The 25,783-nt window shown below is 38.0% G+C and overlaps 1 protein-coding gene across 1 annotated transcript in view; it reads right to left on the bottom strand.

The window, feature by feature from the left end:
• Positions 1-25,783, bottom strand: part of ST8SIA6 (ST8 alpha-N-acetyl-neuraminide alpha-2,8-sialyltransferase 6) — a 141,268-nt gene that overhangs the window by 27,462 nt on the left and 88,023 nt on the right. Inside the window, exon 4 of the mRNA XM_027594585.2 lies at positions 14,235-14,321. Within this exon, the coding sequence (XP_027450386.1) occupies positions 14,235-14,321 (87 nt within the window). The remainder of the gene's footprint in view (positions 1-14,234; positions 14,322-25,783) is intronic.

The following is a 25,783-nucleotide window of genomic DNA, read 5'->3' as shown; positions in this document are numbered from 1 at the left end:
TCAGGAACCTGACGATGCTTTCCAATCCCTACTTCCTATACTGAGCCTTGACCCAGTTTTAGAACCATCTAGAAAGCCTCTTGGTTCCTCCTGATGAAAATATTTTCCAAGATGATTACTTTGTACTTTATAAAATACATGGATGATGGATTAGCCAGGTCTACAAAGTAATCACACACACACACAAAATGGAAACTCCTACTTGGGATCAAGGCTACGGAGGAGAATGCATTATAGGACGGACAGCAACAATGATCTCATCAGCTTGTTCAGGGAAGGAGCTTCCTGAGGAAGGGATGACTGGTGGGGAATCTGAAAAATGAGTACACACGAACTGGGGGAGGCTAGGGAGGCAGAAGGGATGGCGCTGGAAGGGCTCTGTGGCTGAAGGCACGTGTGAGGTAGTAAAAGGCCAACGAAGGTGGAACAAGATGGGTGAGAAGAAATGCGGTGTGCAGGGAGGCTGGAGGAGTGGGTAATGGTCTTGCAACACAGGGCCTTGAGGGACCTCAGTTTTTGTTTTGAAAGCAATTAAAAAAAAAAAAATCACCAACAGATTCCAAACTGGGGAGGGGAGCGGTGAGCATGGCAGAGGCAAGCTGTGACCACAGACCCTAGTCCCATTCAGAAGACTCCATCTGGCTCTGTGTAGAGAGTGGTCCTCAGGAGGGGCAATGATGAAGCCCGAAGAGCACACCCAGCCAGGGTCAGTGCTGCAATGCCTGCCATGGGCCAGTATGGGGGGGGGCCCACGGTCTAGAGCGAGATCCCTAAAATACAATGGGGTGGATGGATAGGGGGATGAGGAGCAAGGAGTGGAGAGAACAAACGGAGTGGCACAGAAATCAAGTATGAGACTCTTTCAAGGGATGGTCTAGAAAGTCAGAAGATTGGTAAGAGGTGAGAGGTCAAGCAAAACGGGGATGGAAAATGCCTTGTGGGTTTGGCAGTGTGGGGGTTGCTGCTGACCACAGGTGAGATGGGGTAGTTAAAGGCAAGCCAGTACAGCTCACACTTTCCAGGGTTTGGAGGAGAAAGAGTCTTTGTGTGAGAAGGGAAATGAAAAACAAAATCGAGATGGCCCGCAAAAGTACTGAACAGTACATCAAAAACTACTGATGTACTGTATGGTGACTAATGTAACATAATAAAAATAAAGGAAAAAAAAAACAAAACTAATGATGTACTATACAGGAGCTAACTGAACATAATAAAATAAAATAAAGTAAAATACTGTGATTTTAGAATCAACTGGCTCACAATGAATGTCGGTTTTAAACTGAAAGAATAATTTGTATCATTAAAAATACAATGATCTAAGAATTCCAGTGATTCACAGGGCTTCCAAAGGCCTTAAAACATTCCATTTCAGCCCCAGCAGATCAGAAGAATTAAGGGCTTCAAACAGTCCTTCTTTCTAGCAACATGTCTATATGTGAATTAAAATAGAGCTATCCATGAGATTGAACTCGCTGCCCGGAGCACTAGGACAAATTCCAGAAGCCCAGAGGGTATCTGCTGTTAGTTGGTGTGGTTATCAGACTGAAAGGTATGATGGGGGTATTGATAGTTACCCCTGCTTCGGACTGACACTGATCACACAGAGGAGTTTTGTCTTCAAATCCCCAGCTCTCTTACACAATTAAAAACGTGCAGTGGACTCTACATTTGGAATTAGAAAATCAGACATTGATGGTCGTCCTTAATGAATCCAGTTAGATACAGAATAGAAGGCAAGGGGTTCAGAAAAGCCCATCCACTAATCATTCACACCTTAGCATGAATTCGTGCATGACATTTCAGTGGCGATCTCGCACAGAGAAAATGGAGTTTTGAGGAAGGATGAGGGAGACAAGATTTGGGAACGTGGAAACCTGATACTGCACGGTGCATCTGAACCCCGGAGGCATTGCACTGAAAAGTAGAGAGAAGCAAAGAAGCTTTACAGAATATCAGAAAAGGGAGGTGGGGGAAACTCGGGCCCCTGACGCAGAGGGGAGGTTCAATACATTCTGAAATATATATGATATGTAAAATGAATGAACGCTTCCCATACTTGGCCATTTTGCTGAAGGTTCATCCTAGCTCTACCTCAGCCCTCTCAAAGTACTGCTTCATAACCTGGCAGCTGGAGAAAAAGCCGATAGGATATGTGATCCAATGTTCAATATGGGATCAATATGAGTCTCAGGCTAAGGAAGAGAATAAATAAAGACGAAATTCAATCGGCAACTCAGACGACTGAGTTTTTCTCTTACTAGCTAATGTGTGCCCTGATATGTTTAAGCTGATGAAAGACCAGACCATTTATTTGAGTAGAATAGAGGAACCAAATATAAAAGAATATGATTACCAAAGCCCATGACAGGAAGACAACTGAAACTCGGAAGTAAAGGAGTGCTGTTGGAACACTGGAGAAATATCTATTTACTGGGACATCATACTAGAGTTTAAACAATGTAAAGAACCAACGAAGACAGTGTAAGCAGTGTAATAAGGAACAGAGGGTTTGAAAGGCGCGGCAGCCTAAAAGGATGCTTATCTGACTCGGGCTTAGAAAGCAATATGGTTGATATTGAGTACAACTTGAAAGGTAAGTTTTGAAGTAAAATTTAGAAGATCAGTGAATCTTACGTGGGTTTGATGCCTTTTTACAGCAAGGTTTATATTCTGAAAACTAAGACAGGAACTACTCCCTAAATGTTTAAGAGCCAGTTTCTATTGTTAAATACGGCAGGTATAATGACACAGAGTGGTTTTTTGTTGCTTCTCTAAATGCACGGGCACGTTGTATGGCATGACAAATAGAAAATGAGGTGACAGGATATTAACGGTGAAAAATGTTCCCAATGCAGAGGAAACGAGAAAAAGAAGCTTTTTCAATCTGACAACTGACCCAAAACACCTATCATAAAGTGCACACATCTTCTTAAATTTAAAAAAAATAAAATATGTATTGCTTTGAGTTGTCCTCACAGTCACCCTGTATGAATCATAAACGGCATGCCTTTGAGGGGCATGAGGAGGAGGAATAGTGGCTCAGAGAAATGAACATGGCTTTGTATAATCAAAAGAACCCCTAATACAGAAGGCTCCTGGTTCTCTCCACGAAATCTGTGCTACAAAACAAAATGCCTGGGATAGAAGAACATTCAGTAAATGAAGAAAAAAAAAAGACTAAATGGAAAAAAAAAGTGTAAGCTTGTGACATACTGACCAAAATCAAACCATAACCATTGCTTTTGGAGAAATATTTCAGAAATTAGCTGGAAGCTTTGTTGGTTAAACTAAGTCTGGTTGCTCAGTCCTATGATTTCTCAAAAAACATTGATTAATTTATCCATCTATTCATCTGAAGAATCTATATCCTTTCACAAAACTAAATCTTTAAATGGCACTGTTTCAGCCATGTAATTATCATGTAGTAAAAAATATTAACATGAGATATAAGGTAAGTTGATTTTGTTCATCGCTCTATTTTTGTCCAAGGAACTCTAATAAAAATGAAAGTAACACATTGGCTGATATTTTAGAAAACTCAATAAATCTACTAACACAACATCAGAACCTTTTCTTATATATCACACACACACACACACACACACACACACACACACACACAAAAACAAAGGAGTAACTTTCAAGAAATTTTAATCTAATCAAACCAGAGGGGATAATTCCAGATTTAAGAATATTGCTACCAGGCGATAGTTATCTGTAACAAAGTAATCAGACACAAAATAACCTGTTTTACAAGTAACCTGAAAGGCATCTCATTTGCATGAATCTTAAAATAAACATGTGCATTTACATAATAGCACTGTTTTCTGCCACTAAATTTTCAGTAAATATGTGACTGATAATATTCAGTCATTTTGGTTTCAAACTCACACCCATGAAACCCGGGGACATTTAAAGAAATCAAAGGGCATTAGAGGATCCGAAAGAAACTAAAAACAAAATAACAAATACCATGAGTATTTATGGCAGTGGGGGAGGGAAGTAAAATGAAAATTCAACATTGTTGCTTTGTGTAGCTATTAGTTTTCCATACTTGATTATACAAATGAATACAGATCTTTTAAGTAAGAAGACAGTTCATGAAAGCTAATGCAGTAATGACCACACCAGTTCCCAGGGAATCTAGTATTAATTAGTGAAGCTAATTAGTGAAGCTTAATTAGTGAAGCTAAAAGGGATAAAACCTGCCTACCAAAAGTTCCCAGAGCTTTGCAAAGGAGTTTTCAAGGGTGAAGTAGAGGAAGTAAAGAAAGAGGAGTAGGGAGCATTTCATATTATCATGTTTAATTTGGATTTAAGCATGTTGGTATGATTCTCAAATATGTGAGTATCCTGCTGAAGCACAGGATTATCCATCAGTTTCTAAAAATGCCAGGGAGAGAATGTGAAGAGCAGTAATTCCTCAAACTGAAATCCAGGTTTGATTTTCCACAAATTTATTATATGTGTATTGACTCATGCTTGGGGGAAAAATGTAAGTGGAGGATCAATTGATTTTAAAAGCAGAAGGCAGACAGCTCAACATTCTTAACTCTGTACAGCTCTTTGTAAATGAAATTAGATGCCAAGAGAAAGACAGAAGGTAGGACATCTTCAACTCTTGCTCATGAAATCCCTCTTTAGGTTCAACTAGGATCTTGCAGAAATGCAATTCATAACTGAAACTGAGAATGTCCAGATGACAGGCAGGGATACATCTGCACTAGGGCCACACCGAAGCTTATGGTCATCACATTTACAGGGAAGATGAAACAAGCCATATAATCCCGAAGCGAACAGAGCCTCAGGTCTGGAAGTGTTCTTAGAAATACTGTAGTCCGTTCTGGGGGTCCTAGACTCCTTGAGAAGCAGATGGAAATCAGGGATCTTTTTTCCTGGAAACATGTACAAAATTTCAGATACAGCTTCAAGAACTTCAAGGAACCACTCACATGGATCTCAGATGTTTTTCTAAGAAAGGCAGAGAGAAGCCAGGGACTTGAACCCGAGGCTACAAGTTCTTAGAATCATGATGAAGTGCTGAGTGAGAAAAGGCTTAGAAATCAATAAAAGGACAAACACTGGCAAGTGGAGGAAGGGAGAGTGCTGAGAAGATAGGCTTTTCGAGGGCCTCATTTTTTACTAAGTTTTTAAATCTACTATAGTTAACATAGTGTTATATTTATTTCTGGTGTACAACATATTGATTCAATAATTCTATACATTACTCACTGCTCCTCAAAATAAATTTACTCCTTAATTCTAATCACCTACTGCCCCCCCTTGCCTCCCCTCTAGTAACCGTCAGTTTATTCTCTATAGTTAAGAGTCTGGTTTAGGGGTTGTCTTTTTTCCCCTTTCTTTGTTTTGTTTCTTAAATTCCACATATGAGTGAAATCATATGGTACTTGTCCTTCTCTGACTGACTTATTTCACTTAGCATTATACTCTCTAGCTCCATCCATGTTGTTGCAAATGGCAAGATTCCATTTTTCTTTATAGATGAATAATATTCCATTGTAATATATATGTATACCACTTCTTTATCAATTCATCAGTTGACGGAGACTGGGTTGCTTCCATCATTTGGCTGTTATAAAGAATGCTGCAATAAACATAGGGTTGTATATATCCTTTTGAACTAGTATTTTCATATTCTTCGGTGTGATTACTAGATCACAAGGTAGTTCTATTTTTAGCTTTTTGAGGAACCTCCTTACTGGGTGGCTCAGTCATTCCACAGTGGCTGCACCAGTTTGGATTCCCACCAATGATGCACAAGAGTTCCTTTTTCTCCACATCCTCTTGTGTTTTTTATTTTAGCCATTCTGACAGGTGTGAGGTGATATCTCTGTAGTTCTGATTTGCATTTTCCCTGATGGTGAGTGATGCTGAGCATCTTTTCATGTGTCTGCTGGCCATCTGGATGTCTTCTTTGGAGAAATGTCTATTCATGTCTTCTGCCCATTTTTTAATTGGATTATTCATTTTTTGGGTGTTAAGTTGTATCAGTTCTTTAAATATTTTGGATACTAATCCTTTATTGAATATGTCATTTGCAAATACCTTCTCCCATTCTGTAGGTTGCCTTTTAGTTTTGTTGATTATTTACTTTGATATGCACAAGCTTTTTATTTTGATGACATCCCAATAGTTTATTTTTTACTTTGTTTCCTTTGCTTCAGGAGACATTATCTAAAAAGAAGTTGTGAAGTTGCTACCACCACTGTCAAACAGGTTACTGCCTGTGTTCTCCTCCAGGATTTTTATGGTTTCAGGTCTCACATTTAGGTTTTTAGTACATTTTCAGTTTATTTTTTGTGTATGGTGTAAGAAAGTGGTTCAGTTCATTCTTTTGCATGTAGCTGTCCCGTTTTCCCAAAACCATTTGTTGAAGAGACTTTTTCCCATTGCATATTCTTGCCCCTTTTGTCGAAGATTAACTGACCATATACTTTTGGGTTCATTTCTGGGCTTTCTATCTTGTTCCACTAATGTGTGTGTCTATTTTTATGCCAATACCATACTGTTTTGTTTGCTACAGCTTCGTAGTATACCTTAAAATCTGGGATCATGATACCTCCAGCTTTGTTTTTCTTTTTCAAGATTGTTTTGGCTAGGGGCGCCTGGGTGGCTCAGTCATTAAGCATCTGCCTTCAGCTCAGGTCATGATCCTGGTGTCCTGGGATCGAGCCCCGCATCAAGCTCCCTGCTCGGCAGGAAGCCTGCTTCTCCCTCTCCCACTACCCCTGCTTGTGTTCCCTCTCTCACTGTGTCTCTCTCTGTCAAATAAATAAAATCTTTAAAAAAAAGATCATTTTGGCTATTTAGGGTCTTTTGTGATTCCATATAAATTTTAGAATTGTTTGTTCTAGTTCTGTGAAAAATGCACTTGGTATTTTGATAGGGATTGCACTGAATCTGTAGATTGCTTTGGGTAGTACGGACATTTTAAAAATATTTGTTGTTCCAATCCATGAACATGGAATATCTTTCCATTTGCTTGCATTGTCTTCAATTTCTTTCATCAGTGTTTTATAGTTTTCAGAGTACAGATCTTTCACCTCTTTGGTTAGGTTTATTCCCAGGTATTTTATTATTTTTGGTGCAACTGTAAGGGGAACCTTCCTAATTTCTCTTTCTTTTGCTTATTAGTGTATAGAAATGCAATGGATTTCTATACATTGATTTTATATCCTGTGACCTTACTGAATTCTAGTAGTTTTTGGTAAAGTCTTTAGCGTTTTCCATATGTAGTATCATGTCATCTGCATATAGTGAAAGTTTTACCTCTTCCAAATCAGTAAATCTGGATGCCTTTTATTTCTTTTTGTTGTCTGATTGCTGTGGCTAGGACTTCTAGTACTATGTCAAATGTCAAATAAAAGTGGTGAGAGTGGACATTCTTGTCTTGTTCCTGACCTTGGAGGAAAAGCTCTGTTTTTTACCATTGAGCAGGATGTCTGCTGTGGGTTTTTCATGCACGACCTTTATTATGTTGAGGTATGTTCTCTCTAAACCTACATTGTTGAGGTTTTTATCATGAATGGATGTTGTACTTTGTCAAATACTTTTTCTGCATCTATTGAAATGATCATATGGTTTTTATACTTTCTCTTATTGATGTGATATATATCACATTAACTGATTTGCAAATATTGAACCATCCTTGTAACCCAGGAATAAGCCCCACTTGATCATGATGAATGATGTTTTTTTAAAATGTATTGTCGGATTCAGTTTGTTAGAATTTTGTTGAGGATTTTTGCATCTACGTTCCTCAGGGATACTGGTCTGTAGTTCTCTCTCTCTCTCTTTTTTAGTGTTTCTATCTGATTTTGGTATCAGGGTAATGCTGGCCTCATAGAGTGAATTTGGAAGTTTTCCTTTCTCTTCTATTTTTTAGAATACCTTGAGAAGAATAGGTATTAACTCTTCTTTAAATGTTTGGTAGAATTCACCTGTGAAGCCATCTGGTCCTGGACTTTGTTTATTGGAAGTTTTTTGATTACATTCAATTTCATTGCTGGTAATTTGTCTGTTCAAATTTTCTATTTCTTCTGATTCCATTTTGGGAGGTTATATGTTTCTAGAAATTTATCCAATTGTTCTAGATTGTCTAATTTCTTGGCATAAAATTTTTCATAATATTCCCTTACAATTCTTTGTATTTCTGTGGTGTGGTAGTTATTTCTCTTCTTTCGTTTCTGATTTTGTCTATTTGAGTCCTCTTTCTTTGTTTGTTTTATGAGTTTGGCTAAAAGTTTGTTTTGTTGATCTTTTCAAAGAATCAGCTCCTGGTTTTATTGATCTGTTCTACTGTGTGTGTGGTTTTTGTTTTGTTTTGTTTTGTTTCTACTTGATTTATTTCTGCTCTATTTTTATTATTTCCTTCCTTCTTCTACTGCTTTTGGGTTTTGTTTGTTGTTCCTTTTCTAGCTCCTTTAGGTGTATGGTTAGATAGTTTGAGATTTCTCTTGCTTCTTAAAGTAGGCCTACAGTGCTCTAAACTTCCCTCTTAGAACAGCTTTTGCTGCATCCCAAAGATTTTGGACTGTTGTGTTTTCATTTGTCTCCATGTATTTTTTTATTTCCTTTTTGATTTCTTGGTTGACCCATTCATTGTTTAGTAGCATGTTATTTAGCCTCCATGTATATGTCCTCTTTCCAGATTTATTCTTGTGGTTGATTTCTAGTTTCATAGCAGTGTGCTCAGAAAAGATGCACAGTGTGACTTCAATCTTTTTTGAATTTGTTGAGGCTTGTTTTGTGGCCTAATATGTGATCTCTTCTGGAGAATGTTCCATGTGCACTTGAAAAGAATGTGTATTCTACTGTTTTAGGATGGCATGTTCTGAATATATCTGTTAAATCCATCTGGTCCAGTGTGTGATTCAAAGCCACTGTTTCCTTCTTCATTTTCTGTTTGGATTATCTGTCCATTGATGTAAGTGGGGTGTTAAAGTTCCCTACTATTATTGTATTACTATCAATTACTTCCTCTATGTTTGTTACTAACTGCTTTAAGTATTTGTGTGCTCCTATGTTGGGTTCATACATATTTACAACTGTTACAACTTCTTGTTGGATTGTCTGTCCCCTTAATGATTATATGGTGTCATTCTTGGTCTCTTGTTATAGTCTTTGTTTTAAAATCATTTTATCTGATATAAGTATCAGTACCCTGGCTTTCTTTTCAAATCCATTTGCATGATAAATGCTTCCCCATCCCTTCACTTACAATGTGCATGTGTCTTTAGGTCTGAAATGATTCTCTTATAGGCAGCATATCGATAGGTCTTGTTTTTCTATTTAGTTACCCTTTGCCTTTTGATTGGAGCATTTAGTCCATTTATATTCAAAGTAGTTAATGATAGGTATGTATTATTGCCATTTTGTTACTTGCTTTGTGGTTGGCTTTCTTTAATGATAGACTTGGATCCCTTTCTCTTTATTTTTTTGCACATCTATTACTTGTTTTTGATTTCTGATTACCATTCGGTTTGCATATAACATGTTCTGTACATAGTATATTAAGTTGATGGTTACTTATGTTTGAACCCATCATTTACTCCTCTCTCCCCACACTAGGTATATGATGTCATACTTCACATCCTTTTATTGTGTGAGTGACTGATCTTTATGGATACAATTTTTCTTACTGTTTTTATGCTTCCTACTTCCCTTACTCTTGCTTGTGGTCTTTCCTTTCCATTCAAAGGGTCCCCTTTAACACTTCTTGTAGGGCTACTTTAGTGGTTATGAATTCCTTTACCTTTAGTTTGGGAAACTCTATCTCTCCTTCTATTCTGACTGATAGCTTTGCTGGATAGAATATTCTTGGTTTCAGATTTTTTCCTGTCAGCACTTTGAATACATCATGCCACTCCCTTCCATACAGGGCCATAGTTCTTACAGAAGCCAGTTCTAGGCTACGCTCACCTTTTTTTCTTCAGGAGAGTCCAATTTCTCTTAACAGTTATAGTAAGGAAATGTCTTCTACATCTGGCTGTCCCGGTGTCTGCTCGAATGCAGCCTGCTCAACATGGACTTATCTTCCCAAAAGCAATCTCCCTTTGAAGTCTGTTTGCTTTTCACTAGCACTACTATTATCCCAATCAGACTCAAAATCTCACATTTGTCTTCAATTCTCTTTTTCTTCTTCCATTTGAAACCTAGGAATCAAAAAGCAACCAAGTCCTGCCAATGATTCTGTCATGTCTACTGCACCCATTTATTGGGTTTCCTCTTTGTGATGGGCACTGGAGATACAAAGATAAGGAAGACACACCATGCTGCCAAAGAGCTCACTGTCAAGTGTCTCTTCCTTGATATTTTTATAGCTACCACTGATGTTCTAGATGTTCATCATTCTACAGTACCTTTCCACAGCCAGGCCCTGACTGCTCTGGCTTTCTTCAGTCTATTCACTCCCTCCTAAGACTCCAATTCACATAACATTTTTCTGACCAGATACATTCCCTGAAATGATAAATTCATCATGTAATACCCTTGCGAGGAATATCTCCACGGGGTTCTAGTATCTACAGGAAATCTGTTGTCTCTACTCAGATCATCAGAGCTCTGTGTGTCCCGGGCTCATCCCTGTCTACCTGCATGTCTTCCCTTTAACCCAAGTACCCTTCAGTACAGGTCCCCTGCTCCAGTGAGGCTGGTCCTGAAACTGACTAATGTTTACTCTGGGCCCCATCACCCCTCCCTTTCTACTCATCCTCCAAGTCACGGTTCAAGTCCTGTCTCTTTCCACAAAATGTTTCAAGAAATTTTATATCCCACACTGACTGTGCATTGATATATTACAGTATTTATATAAATCACTCATTTTGACACTAAATCATAAGTATTCATAGTTTTATTTTTTGTCTTTCCAAACACTACAATTTCTTTGAGGTTGGTAAGAAAACTTTGTGTTTTTCTTATGTACTTTCAGATGTCCATTCATTTGAAATATATTTACTGAAGTCCTACGTTTGTGCCCTGCACTATACCAGGCTGAGAGGGTCTACTGTGCTTTAATGTAGTAAAACCCTAAACAGATACTTGTTGATAAACAAAATTCATCCCCTCTGCTAGCAAGCGGCATATTTATTTAAGAAAAATAACTCTTAAAAGCTGTCTTATTTTTAGATCATGTGGCCAAAGAAGTCCCATAATTTCCCACTAGCCCCTCAGTGTCAACTGTTGGGAGTTTAAACAATCAGGCTGGAGGAGGATTTAGAATATACTCACTTGCTCATATTCGTCAGAATTTAATGCACCTTTTGTAATTCCTGTTAAAAGGATATGATCACCTTTTTAAGGATCACATTTTGCTCTTCTTCAACTTGGCATAAAATGTTCACATAAAGAAAATGGAGAATTTGCCATCTTTAATAACAGGAAATGTTTCTATACTGCCAGTTTTATAAATAAGCCAGAAACTCCCCAGATTTAGCCAGCTGTATTAGTAAAAATTTAGGAAAGTGGGCAGTTTATTATTATTTAATAGCACAGACTTCTCTTGAGGGTGTACCTAATTTAGTTTACAAATATGACCATAAAAAGAACATTCCAATATAATAAATATTCAAGTCAATAAATAAATGTCACCATGACTGTTCTCTTCCATGACAACAAACATTAAGTGCTATAGTCCCAGATGTTTACTTAAATTGGCCCTGGAGGGATAGATAGGCCATAGGTAATCATCATGGTTACTGATGTACTTTTTATACTGACATGGTACTAAGGAGAAAATGGCCATTCTCTCTGCATAATATCCATCTCTACGGCTTCTATGCAGCATAATTTGCAGCAGTGACTCTCAAGCAGCTTTGTATTTGAAGAGACTCCTGATTTTTATCACAAAAAAAAGGAAAGAAAAAAGGAAAAAAGAACTTTAAAGAGAATTTTTTTTTTTAATTGAACCAGACGCTGTGTAAAAATCTGCAGAGATCGTGTAAGGCTGAGCATGAGGTTACCTTCTTCAAGAAAGGATTTGCTTTTGCTTCTATCAGACATCTGGGCTTAGGGTAGATCTGAATCCAATTGAGGATGGAAATGATTCAAATCTGGGCTTCACTCATTGAGAGAACTCATCTTTTTTAGGGATTGCTGGAAGCTCTGCTCAGCCTCTCTGCCTGTCAGCCATGCTTTTGCATTCAGCAAGTTTCTTGTGAGAAAAAGCAGCCTCAAATGCAGGGCTCACCTTCCTTGGCTTCCTTCTTCTTCTGGATTTTAGTCCTGAAAATTTTCCATGCCTTGGTAGCTTGCCAGTGCCCTCAAACAGTGCACTTTGCTTAGTATACTTTGCTTATTTAGTATACTTTGTTTTCCTCGTATTATTTGCAGGAGGTCTGAGCTAAGGCGATTTCACAGCTGGAAGGAAAACCTCCTTTGGTGATTGGTGTCACCCTACTTTGGTGATTGGTGTCACTACTCATTACACTTTCTAGCTGATTATCTTGGACTGATCTTTAATAGCTCAATACTTCAATATCTCCCTCTTCCTCTTTTGTCTCTCCTGTGAATGTAGAAAAATCTCTCTAAACCACACTCTTTGGCCACTTGTTGACCCTGTGATCATTTAAGTTACAACTGCCCATGAACTTTCTACCCAGTCTCCTGGTCATGGGGATCTCTCAAGTCTAGTCTTGAGTAAGACTATGTCTTAGTCCATCTGAGCTGCCATAACAGAACAGTAACAACGGGGATTGTTACAAACAACAGTTTATTTTCACAGTTCTGCAGGCTGGGAAGTCCAAGATCAAGGTGCCGGCACATTAGTTGTCTGGTGAGAGGCCACTTTCTGGTTCTTAGATGGCCATCTCTTAACGTGTCCTCACATAGTGTAAGGGGCACAAGGACAGTCCGGGATGTCTTACAAGGTCATCAGTCCCATTCATGAGGGCTCAGCCCTCATAACCTACTTACCTCCCAAAGGCTCCATCTCTAAACACCATCCCATTAGGAATTAGGTTTTGAATTTATGACTTTTGAGGGGACACATTCTGTCTATATCAGATGATGTAGCATAAAATATCCTGAAAATTAAATACACAAGGATCCCTAACTGAAAGGTCAGTTAGGAACGATGCTTAATGGTATCCTACAGGAAGTCAACACATCCATGAGTCTACCCGACAGAAGGAAAATACCTACTTTGAGCTCTAACCCAGTCAGGAAGTTCCTCTTTCACTCACCAGGAGCTGGCCTGAACCCCTCTCAAATTGGCAGCAGAATTAAAAGGCAGCTGGTCCACTGACCGGAGCATAAAGTGACCAAAGGTGAGACAAGCAGAGCCACAGCACTGTGTAAATAAGAGCTGCCCTCCCACCGTAAAGAAAGACAAGGAGCAGATACTTCTTAGAGAATCTCCAGGGAAAGCAGGCTCTTTAAGAAGGTCTTCAAAAGACTTGAGGCTTAAAGTCTGAAAATCCGAACCAGTAAAGATAAAAATATATTTCCAGACTGTAACATCATAAAATAATTTGGCACTGGACAAAACACGTGTTGAATGCCTGGCAAAGAATGAGAATACGGGCCAAGAGAAGCAGAGCAGTGTGGACCACGCAAGCACAGAGACAACTGGCCTGCTGTACGATACGACTGGGAGGAAGGGGTCCCAGAGAAGTTTCCACGCACCCCTGCAGAACAGTGTTGGGACACAATTTCTTTCTGTCCAGGTGGGCTCCACATTATGCAAGGAGGGGACAACTCTGTAATTATCAACTGATAACCTGGTCTTGTCAGGTTGACGGCTCCTCCCCAGGTTACTAGCTGTAGCAACTCACACTTCTGAAGGTGGCTGGTGTTTAAGAGCTGACAAGAAACACTGGAAGGGAAAACACAGGAAGGAGCACAGTCTTTGTTTGGAAGCGATGGGACCTTGGATGACATTTTCCATGTTTTCCAAACGTTCCAGAATGCGATCATATTTTATTTACAAACTAAATAAATAGCAAATACAAATGGTATAAAGAAGCAGCAATACCCTCTAAAATTTCTTTTTTCAACTCAAGATTTTCTGTAGTGAATCCCAGTAACAGAATTAAGTTTCTATATAAGGGATGGGGAGGGAGCGCCATGTGCCTCAGGAGGGGGTCTGAGGATTAAGTCAATCTGATTGTCAGCTGGTCTCTTCTACTTTCCTTCAAACAACATGTTACTTCCCATACAAAGCAAATATACAAGACATTTTTCAATCTCATAATATTTATGAGGAAATTCTTTACCTAAAATTCTCATATTCTTCTTCTTGTCGTTTCCACGGACAGCTCTGTATATTTCTGATAATCTGAAGATAGTCACTCTCTAAATACCTAAAAGTCAAACGTCAATAAAATTAGAAAACAGAGATCCCACATATTGCTAAACACACATATAAATGTCCTAAAGGGCACTTTGAGAATCTGCTCATTTTAGCTCTCTAAATCTTTTCTGAAATAAGGTAATGTAGGAATGAGTTAATACCATACCCATTTCCAAACCGCTAGGAACATAAATTTGGAAAGAATTATTATGTTGATTTAGGAATGTGTAATTTGCATATATAAGTCAAGTCTAATATTACAGATAAATCATGACAGCACCTCAATTCACATTCATAGCTTATAGCCATTTCATTTTGCTATAACTCACTGACAAACGTATTTTATAGATGTTTACCATAAATATATAATTTATCATTTTTTATACTCTAAGTTGACTGATTTACCTTTGGAAATGTAGATAAAATTTCCCTAAAATAATCATCTTAAATTTTAACTCTGAATGGTACACTAAAAAAAAAAAAAAAAAACAGATTAAGTTAAGAGAGATGCTTATATATTGGCATAAAAAATCTATAGGCTCAGCAGTACAATTTTGCGGGATCCCAGTCCCCAGTAAATCTCCTTTTACCTGAAATTTCATCAGTAAGTATTAATTCCTTTAATCATAGAATAGCCTTTAGTCTTTAAGGGTTATTATTTCAAATGCAAGTACTGGGGCCCCTGGATGGCTTAGTTGGTTAAGCGTCTGCCTTCGGCTCAGGTCATGATCCCAGGGTCCTGAGATCAAGCCCTACATCGGGCTCCCTGCTCTGTGGGAAGCCTGCTTCTCCCTCTCCCTCTGCCCCACCCACCCCCTACAGCTTGTGCTTTCTCTCAAATAAATAAAATTTTTTAAAAAATTAAAAAATAATAAAGTGCAAGTACCCCTTTGTGTGAATAAAAAAAAAAAACCCTTAAATTTTCTTTCAATTAATATCTTAGTCATTAGTTGCCTACCACTTGAGATGAAGGCTCTGCACTAAGGAGATGGAGTATGTGCAGTGGGTAGGTGGAGAAGGGAGAGGGCCATGAAAAATCCTGTCAGAAACCACTCCCCCATCTCCAACCAGCAAAATGAAGAGCCTCCAAAGCTTCACTCTGAAAGAGCTATTTGTTATAGGTGGGGAAGGTCATCATCCAAGCAACTCCTCTCCCTCTGAAGTTTACCTATCTTTTGGTTATCTCTGTCTTCAATGTGCCACCACAAATAAAAAAAATATATATATATATTTTTTTCCCTTGGCTGCTGTTGGCCCAGCTAAGAAAATCTGAAAATCCTGAAAGACTGTTAATATACTAAAGGAGAAGCAAAGCAAAAAGCTATCACAGGAGAGGTTAAAAATAGTTGTACTTGTACACAGGCTTCCAACCTTAACAGATTTACCTCATTCCCATGGGTGCTAAGACTTGTCCGAGTGTGCCAAGGAGCCTGAGAAATCTATATCCTCTACCCCCAAAGCTTTATCTAAATGTGACACTTCCCAGCTGGAGTAAATATTACCTGTCTCCACATGGTAGGGGAAACCCAGAGACTCTGCAAGTATTAAGCTCAAAAAAAAGAAAAAGAAGAAAGGAAAGGAGAGGAGAGGAGAGGAGAGGAGAGGAAAGGAAGAAGGAAGGAAGGAAGGAACGAAGGAAGGATGGAAGGACGAAAGAAAGAGAAAGAAAGAGAATGCACATTCAGCAACCTACCCAAGGCTCTCTTAATTTCTGGCTCTTCAGCAGAGACATGACATGGTGCCTATGCTCTCATGTCTGGAGAGTCTTGTCTACCACCATGGCATGGTTTTTAGTCATTTCATCATATTCAAAACAGGACACTATATGTATCAGTATTTCTCAAAGTAACAAAAGAATTGCTATCTTGTAAGAAGGGAAAAATGAAGGGGGGGGAATCGGAGGGGGAGATAAACCATGAGAGACGATGGACTCTGAGAAACAAACTGAGGGTTCTAGAGGGGAGGGGGGTGGGGGGATGGGTTAGCCTGGTGATGGGTATTAAGGAGGGCACGTTCTGCATGGAGCACTGGGTGTTATACGCAAACAATGAATCATGGAACACTACATCAAAAACTAATGATGTAATGTATGGTGATTAACATAACATAATAAAATTAAAAAAAAACTAAAGATGTAATGTATAATGACTAACATAATAAAATTAAAAAAAGAATTGCTATCTCACAAAGCTGATTGAAAGAGAAAATGAAAAGAGAGAAGCCAAATACAAATATCTTCTCATTAAATCAATGAGAATTGCAACTGTATGTGAAGTCATCAAGATAAAGTATAACATAAAAAGTAGAGGAAGTATGAAATTACTATCCTCTCCTAAAAACTAAATGTGTCAGAGTTTGAAGTTTTTTTTAAATGCCATTTGTTGGGTGAAAAAGAAATTAAATTTCTCATGATGTACAGCTAAAATAGGTTAGTGTACTTGAAGACAGAGCAGTAGAAACTATTGAAAATGAGACATAAAAGGAAACAAAAGATTGAGTGGAAAAGTTACAATCACACAGCTCTGAGACAACCTTGGATGGCCTAATATATGGGAAATTATGACCGTAGAAAGCCAGAAAAGACAATTTTTTTTCCAAAAAATTATGGTGGCAAATTTTCCAAATGAGAACTATAAACCCACAGATCCAAAAAAAGCTCGACAAACTGAAAATACAAGAGACGTTTAAAAAAAAAACAAAACAAAAACACTAGAGGTGCCTGGGTGGTTCAATCAGTTAAGCACCCGACTTAGGATTTCTGTTTAGGTCATAATCTCAGGGTCAGGAGATTGAGCCCAGAGTAGAACTCCATGCTCAGTGGGGAGTCTGCTTGAGGATTTCTCTCTCTCTCCTTCTTCCTCTGCCCCGCCCCCACTTGTGCAAGTCTGCTCTCTAAATGCATAAATAAATAAATAAATCTTAAAAAAAAACTACACAAGACACACAATAATAAAATTTCTTTAAACCAGTGATAAAGAGAAAATCTTAAAAGTAGTTAGAGAAAAGACGGGTGCCTGGGTGGCTCAGTCAGTTAAGCATCTGCCTTCGGCTCAGGTCATGATCCCGTGGTCCTGGGATTGAGCTCCACGTAGGGCTCCCTGCTCAGGAGGCGTCTGCTTCTCCCTCTCCCTCTGCCCTCCCCTCCCCCCCTGCTCAAGTTCACTCTCTCTCTCAAATAAATAAATAATCTTTTTTAAAAAAGTAGTTAGAGAAAAGAAACATACATATATAGAAACAAACTAAGATTACAGCAGAGTTGTCAGAAACAATGCAAATCAGAAGGCATGGAACAATACCATTAAAATAAAGAACATCATTTAGGGGGATTGTCAACCTAGATTTCTACAGTCAGCAAACCTTTCAAAAAATGAGGGCAAAACAGGGACTTTTTCAGACATACAAAGGCTGAAAGAAATCATACCAGCAAACCTGCAGGAGAAGGAATGCTAACGGAGTCCTTCAGGCAGAAGAAAAAGGAAACCGGAATAACTCTGGCTTGATACAAAGTAACAAAGAACACTAGAAATGGTAAATATGTATATATTTACAAAAGACTTTTTCTTCTTTTTCTACATCTCTTTAAAAAATAATTGACGGTTTAAGGTAAATATAATAATAATATATTGGGGAGTTTATAACATATGTAGAAATCAATGCCTGACAACTATAGAACAAAGGCCAGAAAGGGGGATGATATAAATCACTTTGAAAGCAGATTGTGATGACAAAAAGATGTATGCAGTTGACCTTTAAATAACCCAGGGGTTAGTGTTCTTGACCCCCTGTGCAGTCAAAAATCCACAGATAACTTTTGACTGAAAAAATGTAATTACCAATAGTCTACTATTGACCAGAAAGAAGCCTTACCAATAACATAAACAGCCAATTAACACGTATTTTGTATGTTAATTTGTATGTATTATATATTGTATTCTTACAATAAGGTAAGCTAGAGAAAAGACAAAGTTATTCAGAAAATCATAAGGAAGAGAAAATACATTTATAGTACCATACTATAAAAACTCCATGTGTAAGTGGACCCATGCAGTTCAAACCTATTTTGTTTAAGGGAAAACTATACTGTTCACTAAAAGCAATCAGTAAAAACAAAGCCATGAAGAGTGAGGATGTAATCATAAAATACTCAACCAAAAGAATGCAGGAAAAGGGAAAGGAACAAAGAGCAGGCAAATAGAAAACAAACAACATGATGGTAGATTTAAACCCAACCATACGAATAATCCCATGAAATGTAAATAATGTAAACATACCAGTTAAAAGGCAGAGAATGTCATCTTGGATTTTAAATAAGCAAGAACCAATCACATATTATTTACAAAATGAGCATTTCATATAAGTAAATAGGTTAAAAGTAAAAAGGTGAGAAAAGATACACCATAGTAGAACTAATTAAAACAAAGCTGTTTTGTTTTAAAAATAAAGTTGATAAACTTATTGTCACATTGCTCAGGTGAAAAACAGACACACATGACCAAGATGAGACCCATGTTGGAGACTGCAGCACTAACGGTCCTACAGACATAAAAGTATAATAACTTTATGCCAAAAATTTGACAACTTAGACACAATGGACATATTTGTTGAAAGACACAAACTACAAAAGCTCTCTCAAGAAGAAAGAGAGGTCAGAATCAGAGGGAGATGTAAGTAACCACAGAAAAGTGTTCAGAGAGATGCAACATTGCTAGCTTTGAAGGTGGAGTTAAAATAGAGAACAGTTCCAGTTCAAGATGGTGACAGAGAAAGATCCTGAACTCATCTCGCACAAAGAGTCTACAGCTACATATGCAACAATTTCCTCTTAAAACAAAAAAATACAAAACTAAATGTTGGCTGAGTAACAACTACACATTGTGGGGCACCTGGGTGACTCAGTCAGTTGGGTGTCTGCCTTCAGCTAGGGTCATGATTCCAGGGGATCGAGCCTTGCATCAGGCTCCCTGCTCAGTGGGAAGCCCGCTTCTCCCTCTGCCCCTCCCCTTGCTCGTGCTTTCTCTCTCTCTCTCTCTAATAGATGGATGGAATCTTTAAAACAACAACAATACACATTGAGGGAAACCACGTCAAAGTAGGTAGGAAAGGCTGGGATGCAACCTCACCATAAACCCCATTCCCAAAGCAGTGACCCACAACTAGCAACTAGCTAGCAATGAACTCAAAACCCAGAGATTCTCCCTGAGGAGCAAAGGGTTTGAATCCCATGTTGTGCATTTCACCTTTAAGACATCCCCTTGACAGATGAGCCCTCAAAACACCTAACTTTAAAAACCAGTGGGGCTCACGTCCCAAGACCCAAAAAATGGAAGCAATCTGAGAAACTGCTCTTCAAGTGCTTGTGTGCTTGAACTCACCCACCCCAGGATCCAGCTCAATGGCAGCTGATTGCCCCAGACTTAAAGTGAAGGAGGCTCACCTACTTATATAAAAGCACTAGGCCAAGGAGGCAGGCATCTAATTTAACACACACATCTAGGAGCCTACAGGACCATTCTCCAGGGATGGAGATTGATACATGCCATCTTCATGCTCCTTCTGCTGTGCTCCAGAGCAGCAGTATATCCCAGAAGGAGCTTTCATACACCTGGTGCCCTGATTTCTGCCGCCGCCACCTTGACTACCCAGCTCTAGAAGCCAGGGAAGCTTACAGTCCTGGTTCCATGGGACTGTAACAACAAGTGTCAGCCAGAAAGGAGCTCATATCCCTGCCTGGCACCCCAATGCTTGTGACTGCTGTTAGGGGATACCTCTACATGACCTGGCTCTGGTGACCAGTGGGGTCACTCATGGATCCCACAGGACTGTAACCAACAGAAAAAGAACTCGTAAGCAGTGACTATCCTCAGGACGCAGCAAGAGGCAACAGGCCCAGGAACTTGGACTTTAGTGAAGGAGACCTATTAGCTAATCATCATAACTGTGGCCTGAGAGGCAGGCTTCTAACTGAACATGCAGCTGGGGGCTGACTACAATCCTTTCCAGAGTCCTTGAGGGGAGGTACTGTCTTCACACCCAGACTTTGCTGTGCTCCAGAGTGCCAGCATCTTTTGGAGGGAATTTTCCATGTCTGGTACCCTGGTTAATATGGCTGGTACCCCTGGTATTTGTGGCTGCCACTCAGGTGACACCTCTTGATCACCTGATTCTGGTGGCTGGCAGGGCTTAGGCTTAAAGTCCCACAGGACTGTATATATTGGTACACTTTAAAAAGATGATGCCTGAGGTTCTGGCCTCCAGTGAGAATCTAGGTGTTGAGATCCTCCCCTTTGGGATACTGACAAGTACTGGCACATACTTAACTACTGGAGGTGATGAAAACTATAACAGTCTGCTTGGACAAGACAACGGTTTGAGATACAATGAAGAGCTGGGGCAGGGTTGAGTCACAAGGTTCATATCCTACACAAGGCCACTCCTTTAAGACTGGGCAAGGTGGCTGTTTCATCTACTTTACAGAAACCAACAGAGTCAAGCAAAACTAAGAAACAGAGGAATGTGTTCCACATGAAAGAAGAACAAAACCTCAGAAAAAAATCTTAATGAAATGGAGCTAAGTAATTTACATGATAAAGAGTTGAAAGTAATGTGTCATAAAGATGCTCAAAGAACTGGGGAAATGAATGGATAGTCATAGCAAGAACTTCAAAAAAGAGAGAAAATATAAGAAAGTCCTAAGTGGAAGTCATGGAGCTGTAGAATATAATAACTGGACAGAACAATATACTAGATGGGTTCCACAGTAGACTAGATGAAGCAGAAGAAAGGATCATCCAACTCAGAGACAGGCAGTGGAACTCACCCAATCAGAGCAGCAAAAAGAATAAAGGATAAAAAAAAGAAAAGAAAAGTGAACACAGCTTAAGGGAATGATGCAACAACATCAAATGGACTACCGTTCATATCATTTGGCTCCCAGAAGGAAAAGAGAGAAAGGGGCAGAAAAAAATATTGGTTAGAAACTTATTATTCAAAAAAATAATGACTAAAAACTTCCCTAACCCAGGCAACAAAACAAATATACAGATCCAAGATGCCTGGAGACTTCCAAAAAAGAGGAACCTAACGAAATCCATATTGAGACATATTATAATTAAAGTGTCAAAAGTTAAAGACAAGGAAAGAATATTAAAAGCAGCAAGAAAATAATTTTTATGTACAAGGGAACCCACGTAAGACTATAAGCAGAATTTTTAGCATAAACTTTGCAGACCAGAAGAAGGTGGCATGATATAAAGTGCTGAAAGACAAAGAACTTCCAACCAAGAGTATTCTATCCAGAAAAGTTATCGTTCAAACTTGAAAAAAAGAGTTTTACAGAAAAGCAAAAGTTAAAGAAGTTCACCACCATTAAATCAGTGTTAAAAGAAATGTTAGAGGGATTAAACATCGAAAAAAGAAGCATGAATTAGTAACAAGAACAAATATTAATAAATCTCACTGGAAAGGTAAATATAGAGTAAAGATAGTAGATTAATCACTTATGAAGCTAGTATGAAAGTTAAAGGAGAAAAAAAACTATGATTACAATAATTAAAGGATATATAATATAAAAGAAAGATGTAAAATGTCCATGAGGAACATAAGATATGGAGGGGGGAGAATAACAATATTGAGCTTTATAATAGGATAAAACTTAAGTTGTTATCAATTTAAGTTAGTCTTCTGGATGTAAGTTTTTATATATAAGCCTCATGGTAACCATAAAGCAAAAATCTACAGTAAATGTACAAAAGAGAAAGAATTAAAGCATATCACTAAAGAAAGTCATCAAACCACAAAGGAAGAGAGCAAAAGAAACAGAGAGAAACTATTAAAAACCGCCAGAAAATAATGAACAAAATGGCAATAAGTACATACTTTAAATGTAAATGGAATAAATTCTCTAATTAAAAGACACAGAGTGGCTGAATGTATAAAAAAACAAGAGGTATCTATATGTTGTCTACAAAAGACTCACTTTAGAGGTAAGGAACCACACAGACTGAAAGTGAAAGGGATGGAAAAACAGACTGAAAGTGAAAGGGATGGAAAAAGGTATTCCATGCAAATGTAAACCAAAAGGAAGGTGGAATAGCTTATATCAGACAAAGGGGGCTTTAAAACAAAGACTGTAGTAAGAGACAAACAAGAGCACTGAATAATAATAAAGGGGTGAATCCAAAAGAAGATAAAACATTTCTAAATATTTATACAACCAACATAGAAGCACCTGAATATATAAAGCAAATATTAACATACCTAATGGGAGAAATAAACAGCAATACAATAATAGTAAGGGACTTTAATAATGGATAGATCATCCAGATAGAAAATCATCAAGGAAACATAAGCATTAAATAACACATTAGACCAGACGGTTTTAACAGAAATTTACAGAACATTCCATCCCAAAGTAGCAGATTATACATTCTTCTCAAGTACATTTAGAACATTTTCCAAGATACATAATGCTAGGCCGGAAAACAAGTCCTAATAGATTTGATTTCTTCTTTGACCCATTGGTTGTTCAAGTAGCATACTGATTAATATTCACGTATCTGTGAATTTTCCAGGTTTCTTCATGTAATTAATATCAAGTTTTATACTATCATGGTCAGAAAAGATACTTAGTATGATCAAATTTTTTAAATTGTTAAACCAGTGGTAGCTTGAAATTGGCCAAGGTTGGAGTGTTTACACCACAGGCATTGGCAAATGTGACAAATCAGGGCTTCCTCTCCCTTGAGCAAGTTGTTGAAGTTGTATACTTCACCGCAATTAGACAACCTGTTGGCCCGGCTCAAAACTTTTCACTCCCTCCCCACCCCAGTTTGAGGTTTACTGAGGCCTGTTGAGAAGGCCAAATGAGATTTTGCTGTCACATCTTTTTTTTTTTTTTTTTTTAAGATTTTGTTTATTTGAGAGAGAGAGATACACAGCAAGAGAGAGAACACAAGCAGGGGGAGTGGGAGAGGGAGAAGCAGGCTTCCCGCAGAGCGGGGAGCCAGATGTGGGGCTTGATCCCAAGACCCTGGGATTATGACCTAAGCCTAAGGCAGACACTTAATGACTGAGCCACCCAGGTGCCACCACACACCTCACTCTTTAAGCAAGACTGATCCACAATGGTCCCAAGCTTCAGGGAAACAAAACTATCACATTCAATCAAATAGCAACTGTTATCTTGGAAATTAAAGTTGATTTTATCCCCACCAAGATTTTGAGCAAATTCTTATGAAAGAAAAAATACATTATACTTTTACTTTGAATTCCTTGAAAAACAGAGTTTGTGTCATTTTGAAATCATTCTTGCCTTTCTATCAAGCTTAAGTTAGAACATTAAAATTACCATCCATTGCCAATTAGGATAAAGGTGCATTATAAAATACACAGGGCCTTTAAAACATTTTTGTTTTAGTGACATACATCCTCCAACAAATTGTAGCTGGCTCCAATTTAACTTAATATTGAAAGATGTCAATCATAATGTATCTAATTTTACTAGGAAGTTAGCTGCATAGAAAGGCTTCTGACTTTATAGTCACTGATATTTAAAACTAAATAAACACATTATAGCAGACCTACTTATTACAAAGGAAATGTTCCCAGCCATTTTATAATCAGAAGACAGTACTCAAGCTATTTACTTCCTGAGGTTGCTGTGTTTAGGGAATCTTTTGCATGTTGACTCTAGAAATGAAGCATCATCGTCTAACATTACAAAGGGAAGACTAAAGAATAAGGAATATGAAAAGAAGCATTTTTTTCTACATACTTGCTCTTTCCTACTGAAGAACAAATCACCAACCAGATTTTTTAGAAAATTAAAATTACCATTACGATTTATAAAATGGGAGCAGGGCTGGAGCAGAAAACCATCTGAGAAGGTAAAAATCACACGTATGCCACAAGTGTGGGCTAACTTATGAGAGAAATGCGTCTCTGTAAACCTTTCTTGTTAAGTAAAATGCTCTAAATCACATCATACTTTCTGCAAATTTACATTTATACTTGGTTTTCAGTTACAAAGGATAGCCCCCACTCTTGAAAGATAACTGTCTCTATGATATTACTCCATTTTAATGGATGGCACAACTAAAAAATTCTGAGAAGATGAACAGCTTGCTCAATATTGTATTGTAAGTGGATGAGCTAAGAATTAAACACATGACTTTTGATTCACAGTCTGGGTCTCTTTCCAATGTATCACACTGCATCTCATCTATTTTCATAATGAAGTTGAAATTAATCCCGTCAGAAACATTTGCTGGTCCCAGGACATACAATAAATCATACTAAATAATGCAGCAAGTTATTTTCCAAAGAATAAATAATGTCTATTTAAATCATTATCAATAACACTCGAAATAAAATACAAATTATAAATAACATTTGAAATGACACTGAGTAAATATATTAAAATTGAAAATATTCTAGAAACTTCTCTTTGGAGATAAAGACCCACATGCTATGATTAGTTTTATCTCAGTTAAGATATAAATAGGGCTTCTTAAAAGCCCTATATAACTTCCGGTTAATTCATGTAATCATTAAATACTTATTGGGTACTTATTAGACACCTAGAAGTTATCTTGAAGATATTCATCTATTAATCCCATTTAAGCTGCTGAGATACTGATTTAGTTTCCTATAACATCACTTCATTGTGAAAGCCAACCTTTTTGTCTGTGGAAATGCGTGGGGAAACCCCAATAATATTAAGTCAGTAGGTTTCTTCTTTTTTTTTTAGGAATTTATTTATTTATTTTAGAGATAGAGAAAAAGAGTGCACATGCAAGTAGGGATAGGGACAGAGGGAGAGAGTGAATCTCAAGCAGACTCCTCACCGTGCAGGGAGCCCAACGCATGAAACCCCTGATTTCATGACCCTGAAATCATGACCTGAGTTGAAATCAAGAGTCAGTCACTTAACCGACTGGCCACCCAGGCGCCCCCTAAGTCAGTAGAGGTTTCTAAGTGGTGTTCCGTATAGATCAGTTTTTTGTAGCTAGTTTCTACCAAACCCTTGAAGAGCTCAGGTCTACAAGAAACCAAATGCTGCAAATAAGTATAATGCTATAAGATTTTCAGTTAAAACAGCTAATCATTTTTACAGGGCAAAACTTTTTAAAGAAATGGATGATGAATGTATGACAGCTAACAAAAAAAGTATACAGAAGGTAGATTGAGTTGAGCTATGAATAATACAGATATATTGTAATGACATTTGATCCACTAAAGGTAGAAGAATTCAATTTACATTGTTTTCAACTCTACATGATAGTAGCTTCAGTTTAGAATGCTGTGGCTATTGTCAATTGGCATAGGAGAAAGGGATCTTAAACTTTTACTTTCTCCATACACTCCATACACAGCCAAGTTAAATATTCTAAAAAGCCTCCAGAATTAATTCCTAAAAATGCCAATGTTCTTCTTCACGGCTCCAGTGAAATCTCCAAACTGCCATATGTGAAA

Source organism: Zalophus californianus, chromosome 9, assembly GCF_009762305.2.
Source record: "Zalophus californianus isolate mZalCal1 chromosome 9, mZalCal1.pri.v2, whole genome shotgun sequence".
In the NCBI taxonomy this organism is placed as follows: Eukaryota; Metazoa; Chordata; class Mammalia; order Carnivora; family Otariidae; genus Zalophus; species Zalophus californianus.
Note: the sequence above shows the minus strand (reverse complement) of the source record. Positions and strands in the feature narration are given on the sequence as shown.